Source organism: Rhynchophorus ferrugineus, unplaced genomic scaffold (assembly GCF_030347505.1).
Source record: "Rhynchophorus ferrugineus isolate W39M unplaced genomic scaffold, kcgeb_rfMv2 rfM2, whole genome shotgun sequence".
In the NCBI taxonomy this organism is placed as follows: domain Eukaryota; kingdom Metazoa; phylum Arthropoda; class Insecta; order Coleoptera; family Curculionidae; genus Rhynchophorus; species Rhynchophorus ferrugineus.
The window spans coordinates 30,713,626-30,729,396 of record NW_027472581.1 but is presented as its reverse complement, the minus strand read 5'-3'; the positions used below and the strand labels follow the sequence as shown (position 1 = coordinate 30,729,396).

At 32.6% G+C, this 15,771-nt stretch overlaps 1 protein-coding gene across 1 annotated transcript; it reads right to left on the bottom strand.

Moving 5' to 3' along the window:
* Window positions 1-524: 524 nt before the first annotated feature.
* LOC143190573 (uncharacterized) lies at window positions 525-14,266 on the bottom strand. The gene is made up of 6 exons (XM_076394962.1): window positions 14,136-14,266; window positions 9,310-9,473; window positions 9,069-9,251; window positions 6,915-7,148; window positions 6,807-6,856; window positions 525-1,289 (listed from the first exon to the last, which is right to left on the bottom strand). Exons 1-6 carry the CDS (start codon window positions 14,218-14,220, stop codon window positions 1,277-1,279), a joined length of 729 nt encoding a protein of 242 aa, XP_076251077.1. The 5' UTR covers window positions 14,221-14,266; the 3' UTR covers window positions 525-1,276.
* Window positions 14,267-15,771: the final 1,505 nt, after the last annotated feature.

Sequence of the window (15,771 nt, the reverse complement as noted above, 5' to 3'; positions counted from 1 at the left end):
TTATTTCATTAATTATGGTGGTGTTTTTTAGACGGTAAGCCCTTTTTCCATGAAATATATTAACCTTGCCTTTATTTGGAAAAAAATTGTATTGCAACTTTTATTGTATTGTAATTAATTAGTAATTAGTGTGAGAAGTACAAAGGAGTGTATCTACAAGAAAGTACTAAAGTAAATAACCAAAATAATTCATACAAAATGTCTTATTATATTAATCGTTAACCGCCTTATTTTTTTTTAGGTTGCATCACTCCACAAAATCTCCGTATTTAACGCATCCGCATATTGGATCCATTTAATTTTAAAACATAAAATAATCCGAGTTTGGCGCATGCGTATACACAGCTTCATCGAATATATTAAGCTGGTAAATTGGTTCAGGAAGTAAATAAAAAATTTTTGGAAATAACCCATTTTATTTAAAAAAGTATTGAATAAAGCAAATTAATAAAAATATAATTAATATATGTCCAGCTATTCTATTTTTATAAAAATATATATATTTATAAATTCCACATGGTGCACTTACATATTCTGAACAATAACACACACTCCCATAAAGCTTTCACACTCTATATCACATTTTTCTAGAGTTAAAGTATATTAATTATGTACTAACTTGCTCATGATTCCACCTTTTGTTAATTTTTTCTTCAATGTATCAAGTTCTGCTTTGAATATCCTTTACGACCTGAATTTCTATTGATTATTATTAATGAATTAATGATGAATTATTATTGTCTATAATAATAATATGGTTTCTCCAAGTTCTTTAAAAACTGATCTTAAGAAACTGCAAAAACACGTTATGGTTCATTTCTCCACAGTAGTCACCCTTGGGCTTAGAGAAAAATACTAATTCTACACTAGAAATTAACCATTCCTGTTTCCAGAATGAAGAACTATATGTCTACAATGAATTATTAATTAATGTTATGAGCAACAAAACCTAATGTATAGATATTCCAACGTTTACCTTTTTCCATCAACTTTTGTTGTCTTTACACTATATTTATTATCATTTTGGTATGAGTGACCCATAATACCATTCTGACACATCCATGTCTCATATAAACATACGAAATGATATAATAATTATTCCTTGATTTTATTATGTTTTTAGAAACTATATTATTTTAAAAGCAATGTCTGAAAGTTCTATTAAACCTCTTCGTGGGATATCTTTACACCACTTAAATCCTATGTTACCCAACAAGATGTTCTACATCCTTCAAATAGCTGCATATATTTCAGCTTTTTATGGATACTTTCAAGACTAATAATTCTTCCTGAAATAATTGTAATAAATTATGTTTCGATTGAAAAAACTACTTAATGTTTTCATACACTTCTTATATGTGAATACTGACACAGCTAACATCAAGCTGACAAACGGACGATATATTCGAAGTTATCAAACTTATTAAAGCATTCTATTAAAATACAATAAAATGAGAAGGGAAATATCTGACTGTAGAATGAATTTACAACTTTCGACAGCCACATGTTGATAACATGCGTCATTACTGTTTTAAATATACTATGATTAGTAAAATAAGAAGGAAAACTCCTTTCGGAGTATAAAAAAATATGGTTTTACAAACTGAATTTGATAAGCATTGCTGACGTGCATTGACTGTTCTATTGGGAATGATATATGTTATAATTTCGTTTGAGAAAGACTGGAAATGAAACGGAATAGGCTTAGAATACAACGAGCTATTAAGTTGAGCGAGTCCGTAGATGCACTGCCCCTGTGAACCAGGAACGAACACCATTCCACCACAGTCCAGAAACAGATTATAGATGTACTTACAAATCAAGCATTCATTCAGTGAATTCAAAATTCAGCGATGAATCCGTTGTACCGGTGGAAAAGTAAAATTGCCGCAACTGGTCAACATTCAAAAATATAATAGCTGTTTCAAAACAGCGTCGTTTGGCGCACGGTAAGGACAATATTATGTCCGCTTTCAATTAAACGGAATAGGCTTAGAATGCAACGAGCAATGAAATTGAGCGAGTCCGTCCGAAGATTTGCTATTCATTGAAACCCTTTGAAATTCACATCACCTACATCTACATCTGATGACGATATTATGGCTGCCACATCGCATCCGACCCTATTCTATTTGGAACATATTGACCAAGTCGTTGTTGTTGCACATTTTTATGACTTTATTTACATTAAACATATACTAAAAAAGAACAGGCATGTATAACGATAACTAATGAAAACCTTCACATTATCAAAGTGGTACCAACTGTGCGCTCGTTTGAGCGATTATTTTAAATACATCCATACCTCACTACACGGCCGCCCTTTATAGGGCATTTCGGTATAATCGTAGTCTTCAACTAAGGCACGTTTTCGATATACGGCCTAAAAGGTTTCGCTATAACGATCAAAAAACTTTTTTTCAATGTCGATATATCTACATGTTGACAATTTGCGCTATCTCGATACACTTATTTCAATTTCCTCTTGTTTACTAGCGTTATTCAGTATGCGCTAATAAAGCCGCTGATTTAGACTTTGGTATGTAAGTACATATGTATGTAATACTAGCTGACCCGGCAGACTTCGTACTGCCTCAATCGATAAATATAAGACCTAATAATACGTAATTACCAAAAAAAAGCTCGGTATGATGAATGAATTTTTATTATTATTTTCGATTAATTACACATGATGTTTCATACTTAAAAAACAGAGTTTTCCTGAAATTAGGAATTGGCTATTTATTAGGCTTCAATTAAATATTTGCAGTCACACACTGTAATGATACACTTTGTTAATCAATTTAAAGCTTTCTGATAAACTATAATTTGTTTTGTTTTGTGGTTCGTACATAAACAAAAATAACGGTTTTCCGACGCGCAAACATCGGCGTATAATTGTCCATGCGCGAACTAGATAAACTCCAAGTTGATTCCGCAAACTTCCAACGAGTGGCCTTGAGATTTATTTATGGTCATCGCAAAGGCCAGACGTACTGGAAATTGTAAACGTTTAAAATCAAATGATAAATCTGTTGGAATCATCGGTATGCGCGGGATCAAGACATCCTCTCCTTTGCATTTTCCCCTTATGATTGTTACCTCAAAGACGTTATTCATCTTGTTCTATTGCACAGTCGAGGTGTTAAGCAGCATAATAACAACTGATCCTACTTTTAACTTCAAATTGTGAGGTGGCAAGATATTCCTAGAAGTGTATTTACCTTGTAAACCCGTGGTAAATGTGCATTCCAGGGAATATAAGGGCATATTGTTCACTAAAATGAGAGAATCATCATTGAATAGGTCTTTTCCTACCTAGATATAACTATCGTAATATAGAGTCTCGTAATATAGAATACACGAATACTTCGCTTTACAGCCTAGATACGTTCAATGAAACTTGGCGAGTAAAGCGAAAAGCCATATACGGAATCAATTATTCAAATAAAAATTCATACAAATTCAATGGGATCGGTTCCAAATTTGTTAAATATGTAACATGGTTTACCGTTTAAAAATCATTATCTTTTATCATCATTTTTCGCTAGTAATGACGGGCCTGACTTAAAAAATTGTTCCAATTTGCTTGTCTTGTCTTCATGTCTATTTCGTTCTTCACTGATTTATAACAGCTAGTGGCCTGATTTATAAATGCTTTCGACAATTTTTTTGAAGTTAGCTGTTTGGATGCAACAGCCTCTTTTCGTTCAAAATGTTCATCACGTTCGTTCAAACCTTCAAAGCCGAGATCATGTGCTAGATCCAAAATAATTTGCCTAATATCAGGAAGGAAATTAACTTCTGCATGAGTACTTTTTACACATTCTGGTCATATTTTTTTCCAAACGTGGTTCATTATCTTTAATTTTAATTATTTCTTCAATGATGCTGCCAATAGCATCCTGGATGTTATAGAATTTCCAAAATGTTTTAATTAAAGATTTCCCAACGGTTTCTTTCATAAGTTGTCGGAGAGTTCGGATTAGGTATTATGCCTTAAAACTGGCTATTGTACCATGATCCATTGGTTGGATCAAAACGGTTGTGTTTTTCGAAAGGTACTCAATCTCTTGATAGATTCAGATAGTTCGGATGAATTATTAAGATGCCCTGGTGCATTATACAGAATTAGCAAGGCCTTGTTACTTAAGTTATTGCCTCGCAAATATTTTTTCATTTATGTACAAGAATGATTTTTGAACCAATACTCAAAAGTAGCTTGTAGTAATCCAAGCTTTCTTGTTGGATTTGCATATGGGTAATTGAGCATTTTAAGAGGCCTTCGATTTTCAGATAAATATGTTAAAAGCGGTTTCAGCTTAAAATCAGCTGCGACATTTGCACCAAGTAGCAAAGTTAATAGTTCTTTAAACACGTTATAACCAGGCACGGATTTTTTGATTTTTGAAATACGTACGATCAAGCATTCGCTTCCAATAAAATCCTATATCGTTTACGTTAAACACTTGATCAGGTTTATAATCACCTCTTTCAAAAATTAACGTAATAATTCTGGTGTAGTTCTTATCCTGGCTGTTTGTTCAACTCTTTTTATTAGACTCCGAAGTCGATAATCGTTTGGGTGGCATTTTGTCTAAAAAATAACAGAATCATAAAATAAGTTCAATACAAATCATATTCAAAATTTTTAATTTACACATAACAGGTCAATTGAAAAGTCCCCGGCCTATCATAGTAAAACATATTTCTTTGGCAATTTCTTTTTATTCAACATAACTCCCTTCAAGGTTGATACACTGATTATAGCAACCCTCCAAATTTTCGTTACCATTTTTATAGTACGATTTGTCCTTTGCTTGAAAATAGACCTCAGTTTCGACGATCACTCCTTAATTCGACCAAAATTTCTTCCAAGCGAGCATTCTTTTGAGATCTCAGAACAGGAAATAGTCGTTGGAGGCAGATCTGAAGAACACGGTGGATGAGGAAGCAATCCGAAGCCCAATTCATCGATTTCTGACACGGTACATTGTCTTGGCGAAGCAGCGCTTTTTTATTCTTCAAATGTGGCTGTTTTTTTAGCGATTTCGTCCTTCAAACGGTCCAATAACACTATGTAATAATCGCTGTTGATGGTCCTTCCTTTCCCAAGGTAATCAATAAAAATTATTCGCATCCCAAAATACAGACGCTATAAATTCGCCTTGCCAGCCGACTGTTTTTGGAGCGGGTTCATCGGATGACTGTCGATTCGACTTCGGAGTGAAATGATGGAGCCATGTGTCATCCATTGTCACACATCGAAGCAAAAACTCGGGTTTATTACGCTTTTATACTGCTCCAAATCATCAACTCGTCATTGTTTTTGGTCAAAAGAGAGCTCGCGCGGCACCCACTTTGCAAAGAGCTTTCTCATACCCAAATATTCGTGAATTATATGATGTACACGTTCAGTTGATATCTTTAGAGTGTGTGCTATTTCATCAAATTTCAATTTAGGGTCATTCAAAATCATTTTGTGGATTTTTTTATGTTTTCGTCGGTAACAATTTTTTGGGTGTCCTATGCGTTCACCGTCTTCGGTTCTCAGACCACCACGTCTAAGCTTGGCATACCAACCTTTGATAGTTGATTTTCATGGGGCAATGTCTGGAAACTCAGCATCAAACCAAGTTTTTGCTTAAACTGTTTTCCCTTCAAAAAGCAATATTGTATCAACACGCGAAATTAATTTTTATCCATTTTTTCACAATATTAAGATTTGCTTCACTCAAAATGCTATAATTCCCAAACTAATGATCCGGCAGCTGTCAAATTTATACACGCCTATTTTGAGGGTCAGGGCTAACTAAAAAACATATGGATTTAATTCTAGTCGCACCATCTATGAGTCAGGCCGGGGCTTTTCAATTGACCTGTTACATATATATGTACTTACGTATCAAAAACGTCCTTAATTGTTTCGAATTCTTCAACTTAATGTGCAACAATCAGTAATAAATATATATATAAAACACTCACAGATAAATCTAAACCAGCTGCTTTATTAGCGCACCCTGAATAACGCTCGTAAACAAGAGGAAATAGAAAATAGTGCATCGAGATTGCGCAAATTATCATCTAGAAATATCGACATCGAAAAAAAGTTTTTTGGTCGTTATAGCGAAACTCTTTAGGCCGTATATTGAAAATCTACCTTAATTGAAGAGGACCGTTATAGGGAAATGCCGTATAAAGAGCGGCCGTCTAGCGAGGTATGGATGTATTTAAAATAATCGCTCAAACGAGCGCACAGTTGGTGCCACTTTGATAATGTGAAGGTTTTCATTAGTTATCGTTATACACGCCTATTCTATTGCAGTCTAATTTTAATGTAAATAATGCCATAAAAATGTGCAACAACATCGACTTGGTAAATATGTTCAAAATAGCATTAGACCGGATGCGATGTGAGCCATGATATCGTCATCATATGTGGAGGTAGGTGATATGAAGCTCAAAGGGTTTCAATAAATATTTGTTAAATATACTGCCATAACCATGTATAAATATGCCCAAATTTTATGTTCCGTTTATAACACTGTATGTTCGAAAACCAATTTACAAACTAATACATTTCAAAGTTTATTTTCTGGACCACCCTGTATATTGAAATTTGACTTTTAATAAAGAGGAATAGCGAAAATAATGATATATTTTATAAATAGTATGAATTACAATATTACATAACTAAACTATAGACTTATTCATTTAATTGTCTTCTTTGAAAACAGGTGAAAAAAAAATAGGTAATAAAACTTATGTTATTTGAATTTTTGAAGTTAATAAATTATCCAACTCACTCAAACATTTTGGTTAGGTCGTATCGGCATAATGGACAATTTCCTTTTGTCTGTAATAAAATAAAAAACATTAACACACTTTAACCAAGAATTCATTTAACAACAGACCTGAAACCATTGATCAACGCATTCCGCATGATACATATGCTTGCAGGGCAATATTCTCAACAGTTCTTGCCCAGCAAACTCGTACATACATACTACGCACACCTGTCCTGCAGGACAACCGCTGTCATATAGAGATGTAGTCAGCTGCTCAATCTGTGCCTCGGTTAGACCTTTAGATGTTGTTCGCTGTAGATTTGGGTAAGCATCCGACAAGTCTAGGGCAGCTTCAAGTCTCTGAAATAAATGAGTAAAAAATTAAGCTACATAATATTTATCAATAACTAAATCGACGTAAATGTTGTGGTGGTGATTATAAACTATTATAAAACTATCAATAAAATATATAATATTAAACTTTTATATTTTCTTATAACTTGGGACTAAAAAGTCCCGAGCCTAACACATATATGGCAGTAGTTTTATTGCATCCACTACTTTTTCAGTTAGTACTAACCTTCAAAAGAAAGCTGTTAAAATTTCATGATATTCTACTCATAAGTTTTGTGAGTTATTATACAAAGAGTGGCACTAATTATTTTTGAGAACAATTGATCGAAAACAATTTCGTGCTTTAATTTTACACTGCCTCTTGATACGAGAGATACCGTTCATGTGAAGTAAGAGCTTGAAAATTATTCCGCTCCATCAGAATCAACAATAAAGGCAAGAACGTATTGGTGTCATATAACACGACGTTTAACTATGAGAAAGATCTGTTAAAATAACAAACAACGTATTGATTATTCTGAGCAGTGTTTGGTAATGTTTAAATATAACAAACCAACATTTTTGCATCAACATATAACAATGGATGAAACATGAATTCATCACTTCACTTCGGAATCAAAATCATCGTCATCTGAGTGGAGAGCTACTGGTAAACCTCGTCCAAAAGCGCCCGAAAGAACCACAATATTCATCGACAATCTTGAAAAGGGAAATATCATCAACAGTGAATGTTATAGAGCGTTATTGGAGTCTAGCGGTTGTCAAAAAAATGCAAATATCTTCAAAACAGTAGTGATGGGGGTTATAAACTGGTAAACAATATTTGTGCTTACTTGCTTTACTTGCTTCGATAAAATTCAAATCGCTGCTTATTATTACTCAATTACTTTGAAGACGAAGGAGATAACGGAGGCCTCCTCTTGCTAGTAAATTTAACGCATTTTTGCAATTTTACAATAGTTTTAGCGTGTTGCGTGGTGTGTTGCAGCTGCACTCAATAACAACTTGATGTTAGCTCTGTCAGAGATTAAATATACGAAATGTATAAAAACAGGCAATAGTTTTTTAATACAAAGGTAATTCAATACAATTATTTCAAAGGAAAATCTCTAAAAGTCTGAAAAGTAGTGAAGAGATCTACTAGAACATCCGGATATTGCTCTTAAAAGAATAAAATTTGAAAAGCATATAATAAAATGAAGGAACACTTATTATTTTAACTTACGTATTTAGATGAAACATGGATATTTCAGAATAGGATCAGCTCAGATATTTACTTGAATGAAACTTTCTGAATATGATATGATTCAATGCTGCCAATTTCTAAGACAGCTTGACGAGAGTGGAAACAAGTAAAGGTGAGTGTATAATATATATTTAGTAATTGCTGTAATAATATATGTAACTGTTGCTAATATATATGAGCATTTGAATTAATGTAAATCAAGTTTTAGTTATACAATTGTTGATTAGGTGGATTAGGCCTCCAGGGGACACAACTACATATGGGTGGTGTGGAAAAGTTTAAATATAAATATAATCAAACACAACCCTAACCCACAAACTTCTGTGTAATTGTAGTTTATAATATTTGATAACAGTATTTTTGTTTAATTTTTTTTGTTTAAATTAAAATTTTGTTGTATGTCGAGGCCAAGCTGAACAAAGACTCAGAGTTAATACAGCAATATTGCGAAGTTTTGACGTCACGAATTTAAATGTACCAATAATATGTACCAAACTTCTTTGGATAGATTATATGTGCTTTAACAATAAGGCGTCTGTAAGACTACTTGGAAAATTCTCAAGCCCACAAATGGAGAAACTGAACGGAAAAATGAGTCAAAAAGGACGATGTTGGTATCCGTTTTTCGCGTACTTCGTTGGCTACAACGCTACAGTGAAATAAGAGAATATGGTACATACGTCACTATCTTCTCCTGCCATAAAAATGTGTCGTGCGTATACTTCATTTCGAAGCCTGATTATGTTATGATTCACGTCTCTTTGGTTATATGCATGCCGCCAGGGTGAAGGGGCAATAGGCACAATAGGATTATTCACCGATCTCGGGGTCTGGTTCGATGCAGCTCGAAAGCTAGATGCCTGCTGGAGAAACATAAAAATAAATAAATATCTGAATAAAAGCTTACTAAAAGCTACTTACTGCTACATGTCCTGATTGGGACGTTGCTTGTGGTGCTTGTTGTGTGCTAGTTTGCGTTACTGCTGGTCTAGGTTCTGGAGGAGATGGGTAGCGGGTCGCTGTTTGAGGACAGGCTAGTGGCGGGATATGTAGCGTGCTGACAAATACTGGTGGTTGAGGCAACGCTACAGACAGTAAATTTTTTAAAATCATATAATAATAAAATCGCCATTAATTGAGTGATTTAAAATTTTAGTGATTATGGAATAAACATTACTGTAATCAATTACAGCAAATATTGTTGCAGTTTGAATATTGCAACAGTGTCACTAAAGTTAGTTGTTAATATATCCTAAAATGAAGTTTAATACTTACAAATCAATGTAAATTATAAACGAAAAATATTCCGCGTAGTGTAAACATGACTACCTTAATATTGTAAGATACATATCTTTTCTGTGGTAGGGTCTTCTCAGCTTGTGTCTATTATGGTACTATAATTTATTCAAATTCAAGTCAATTCAAATCAGCAAAAAATACAGTAATCTGGAAATCTATGTATATTGTGCTTGCAACAGCATAAATTTAGCAAAAAGCACTGTTTGGTGCACTAAACAGTATACATTTTAAAGGCATCGAAAACATCAATTTTATTTTAACGTAGATATTAAATGGAATCTATTGAATTCATGTCTACTAAGTCTTATATGTTACATTAAGTTTAAAAATTATTAAAAATGCATATATTTTCATACAAGAATAATAACATCTATAGCTAATACAAAATCTTTACTAAGAACAGAATATACATTTTATGACTACTGTTTTATATATTTATGAATTGAGGTTAATATAAATGTTTAAATAAAGTATATGTTGTACTATCACATTACGGATGATGAAATTATTTCTAAATATAACAAAGTTTAATTACAAATGTAAAAAACATACATACAAATATATAAGAGAAGATACAAAAAATAAAAAAACATCTAAACTGCAATTGGGATGATTGCTAATTTAAAAAAAGTATTCTATAATATTCTAATGTAGTTAGTATTTATTAAAACCATTAAATCTGCAGGAACTAATTATTTTCAAAAAAATAAATAATTTAATCAATTTTTAATTTAATTTAATTTAATTTAATTATTTTATGAAATGTTGAAATTTTATGAAATGTTTATGTTTATGTTGAAATAAAGTATATGTTATATTATCACACTACTTATAACAAAATACATATTTCTTCGCACTAAATCTTATTTTATTGCTGGAATAATGACATTAACAATTTTTTTCTTCAAATTTAATTTTTATTGACAATCGTTTGAAATTTTAGAGCTTTTGACATCACTGCCACTATATTCACTATCCAAGCATTACCATTTCGAAAAGACATTTCTTTCGGCGCTATGTTTAAATCAGAATATCTTCCCCCGCTCGCAGTTTCAGTCATATTGGCAGACAATTTGGTTTGAAAGGCTTTGAGCGGCTTCGGTCGGATACCGTCGTTATTTATTTTTCTCGATTACCATAACATATGTGGCTACAGATTAGTCACAAAGCAGCTCCAGAATCTAGGTACCATAGACTCGTCATGTCTTCGTCGCGGTACCAGAATTGTCAACGTCTTGTCAAAGAAAATAAGCTACCACGTCATTGAACTATCAAATCCTCCACAGCGTTGATTACGGAAGCCCTGTTCAAAAATTAGTTTGTTTTTAACGTCGTTCGTAGACCATATTCATCAATGATATCAACAGCCGGACCAGCGCACAACCGTACCAATATACACACGTCAATATATATTCCGTTGGTTCTATAACCCAGGCCATCTTCCACAAGAAGCGTTTCGCACCGAGAATTTCGCGTCTTAAAATCGAGAACGCCGAAATCCTATGATCAAAAGAAGCCACCTATCTCGGTCTTGTCTTCGATCTCAAGTTTAGGTGGAATTCCCAGATTCAAAGGTCCCTCCATAAAGATCAAGGTATTGTTAATTTGCTATTCCCGCTTATCAACCGAGCCAGCAGACTTCCTCTCTCAATAAAATCTCTCCTGTACAAGATGCTGGTTCGATCAGTCGTTTCAGCTCCAGTGTCTATCTAAAATACGTTTCACCTAGCCAGATGAAACGTCTTCAAGTCTTTCAAAACAAAATTCTCAAGAGAATAATCAATGCCTCCTCGGTCGTCACGAATAATTAAATTCATAGAGAAATAGACGTCCCGCAAGTTCCAGATTTTATATCCGAGCTCTACTCGAGATATTTCTCCACTCTTCGTCTCTCGGACAATAGATATATTACCGAAATGGCCGATATTTAAGGCCAATAATTCATTCGGCTCTGTGAGGCCTTATTCTATTACAGCCGACACTACCCCGTCGTGCTCTAACTCCAAATTGTCTCGACCTTCTCCAGCGAGCGATTAACTCGAGCCCAGAGGTAGTCTCCACATAACCAGTCCAACTCGCTTATTCCTGCGGGTCTCCCCGACCAGGTATTCGTTTCCTTCCCGGTTTCAGGCAAAAAAAATTCCGTTGGTTCAACCTTATAAATCAATTGTGTTCTTTATTTCATAACCGTGTTTTAAAGTTCTCCTTGCGTATCATGATATCTGTATATTTTAGTTAGTATTTGATCGGATAATTTTTTTGTATTTGTTAACAATCGTATGTAAAATTCTTGCAGGGGAGTATCGTAGTGTTCTTGGGGCTTGTCGATTTTTACATAATGGAATAACGGTCTACAAAATAGATGATGATATCCCATAAATATAAAGCAGATGTTGAACACTTGCGGACAGATAAAAGTGCCAACTAGTACACGATAACGAATATCTGGCAACTCCGAGACATATCTGGCAAACCTCGTCAACAGGTAAACCTAACCGCCGCTTCCATCTATCTATTTGTATTTTCTACATTTTATATAACATCAATAAATAACGGTCACAATATGTAAACATCCACTGTTTAATTCTTAGTCCTACGTCCATTTACCGAGCCATATAAATAAACCCTAACATTCCACTGTAATTACTATTTATTAAAAATATATAATTCATTCAATTTTAAAATTTATATTTTATGATGTACTATTTTATATATTAATGAATTCAGCTTAATATAAATGTTCAAATAAAGTGTTTGTTTTATTATCGGACTACGGATGATGAAATTGTTTCTAAAAATAGAACAAAATAAAATTATTTATCTATAAAAATAGAAGATATAACAAATGGAAAAAATCTAAATTGCAATTGAGATGTTTACGTATTTTAAAAAAGCATTCTATGATTTAGACTATCATATAGATTTACCATAAATATGTTATCGCTGCAGGAAATAATTGTTTTCAAAATAAATAATTAATTCAATTTAAAATTTATACTTTATGATGTACTATTTTATATATTAATGAATTCAGGTTAATATAAATGTTCAAATAAAGTGTATATTACATTATCAGACTACGGATGATGAAATTGTTTCCAGATATAAAAATATGAAATTATATCTAAAATGCAATTGCGATGATTGTTAATTTTAAAGAAGCATTCTGTAATATGCTAATGTATTTGCTATTTATTAAAAATATATTAATTCTGCAGGATGTAAATGTTTTCATAAAAAGTCTTTTTTTTAATTTGAGGATCAAAATAAGCCTCAGAACGTCCGCCATATGCAACGTCATATTATTGTAAATTTTATTTGAAGAAAATTATATAGCAACTTCTCGAGATTTTTCGAGCAGATATTGGTGGATATATTGGAAAAAAATATAGCAATATTTAGGAACACTTGCTTAATTCCAAATTTGTCTTGATTAACATATAATTTTATCACGACATACTTCTTTATTTGCTGACTATATTTCACGAAAACTCAACACAAATATAAAAATACATTTACATTTAAAAATCCATTATTTATTTCAATGCTTTGTGATCTTTACTGTCATCATTCCTATTCTAAAAGCAAAAGTGCATTTTCAATGTTAACTCATTCGAAATGTGTATAATATCCTAGTTATACCTTTTTAGTATACAACAGATCGAATTTTACAAATAAAAATATAGAATATACTGACAAGGGTATATCTGAACTGTACAAATCTGAACTATTAATAAACAATAACGATAAAATGTATATTATTACCACTCATTACAAAATATAACACGACGGGCATAATGCAATATATGTAAAATAATATTTAATTTTTTTATGTTTAAAATTCTCATTTTTACCAACGGCACTCTTGCCTTATGGAGAAACAGAAATAGAAACAATGACAAACTTACAACTAGAGATGTCGGCCGCGGAGAGAAATATCAATATATCGAAAATTTAGATTACATGGATATACAGTTTTTCAACAGAGGGGCACATATCGATATTTTTCAAAAAAAATATCGTTAAACTAAAATATAGATATATTGATTCAAAAATATGGATGTTTTTCACGACCGATCTTTTCTGTATTACTTTTATATATGCAAGCTATATATTTACAGCATATCGATATTTATTTACTCCAGCCCTATTTTAAATTATCTTGACGCGAGGAGAATTTTTAAAAAAGCTTTGCTATCGCCCTTCAAAAATCGACGAGGTATCGATCAATTAAAATATCGATATATCCGGCATCCCTCCCTACCATGACAATAATACGTACAAAAGTAAAATGCATTAATTTAGCCACAGCCGCAGCAGGATTATAACCCACGAATATCGTTAAAACAGGGAGGACCGTCCCGTCGCCCAAACCGCTACGCCAACTAAGCTGGTATATTTAAAATTTAAATCAATTTATATTGAATAAAAAGCAGATTCTACTTTACCTCTGGGTTGTAAACGGTTCACATGGGATTCGCCACTGAATACCTCTCCATTTTCACCATTATTTGTAGACTGATCTGAATCCATTTCGAAATTAAGTTTTGTAGAACGTAAAATGAATTACAAACTCTTAAGAGCGAGTTAGCACAGCTAGCAACTGTTCGGACGCCGGAAATGTACTGACTACAACTTGCAGCTTTTCCGCAAATGGTAAACTGTACTATCATAAACTAATTCACTTGGGCTAAGTAAATTTGCAGTATTGAAAGTATAGACAGGTATAACAAAATTAAAGTTTAAATATTTTGAAATATTTAGGTCCATTAGTTTTCATGGAAAACCCGTTTTAATTTACCTACAATATCTTTCGTACCCTTTTATATAGCCTCTAATTCAACACTGAACAAACAGTATCTTTGAAATCTATAGCCATTTTATAACTTCATTTTATTAGACCTACAAAAAGTAATTATATTTTGGTGCGAATTTGAAATAAATTACAGGATACTAAGTTTACTATGGGTACCACTGTAAAATATACTAAAAGGAAATTAAATGTACACAAATACAATAACTCACAAAAGAGGTATTACTTAATGAAATTTTAATAGTTTCTTGATAGTTTCATGGACACGGGTTTAATTTTCAATGACTGGTTAACAGCCTACATTTATACACAATATACAGAATTTACAAAGTAAAAAAATCAGAACGCTCCTGAATATCGGAAACATAATCACTACATAGTATAAAACAAAGTCGCCTTTTCTGTCCCTATATCCCTATGTGCGCTTAAATCTTTAAAACTACGCAACGGATTTTGATGCGGCTTTTATTATTTTCAATAGATAGAGTGATTCAAGAGGAAGGTTTGTATGTATAACACATGCATAATATACTAAGGCAACATTGCTAATTTTAGAGGTTTCTAACGTGAGTCGTAAATTAACCTATTTTTTTAGGCTTATTTAGCAATTAGCAAAAACGCTGCCTAACCCTACGAGTTAGATCAAATTAATGTACTACAGTATTGTACACCATAAAAAGGTCTACAAAAAAGTCCGCGATGGTATATGTTTATCTTTTAGGGATAACCCACATTAACCATTTTTATTGTTTACTTTTTACGTGAGAAAATGACTTATTTACGAAGCTATTTTAAACAATACGGCATTAATCCTTATCGAATTAATTACCTTAAATACAGTGTGCAATTAATATAGATCAATATGGTTCCTTACAGCATGTAAATTAAACAAATATTTTCGGAGATATTACAAATTTAAAATTTTCGTTTAAAAATGTGTAATGTAATAAAAATTGTATGAATTTAGATATTCCAAAGATAGCAGGAAATCTTCATAGTAAGTATAGGGGAAGAGGAATTGTTTTACTCCAAATTTAATGTGTGCAGGCCAAGGGCAGTAATGAATGAACCAAAAATACTGGATCGATTTTAATCATGTTTTCATTGAGTGACATAGGCATATATATTTTATGCCCGTGCAAAGTCGGAGCGGGCCGCTATATTTTTATATACAACGTTCATATTTTTTTCTGTAGTGTATTTAATTTAGTATCAGCATTGCACCCGTGCGAAGCCGGTGCGGGTCGCTAGTAAATTTATAATTTGAAATT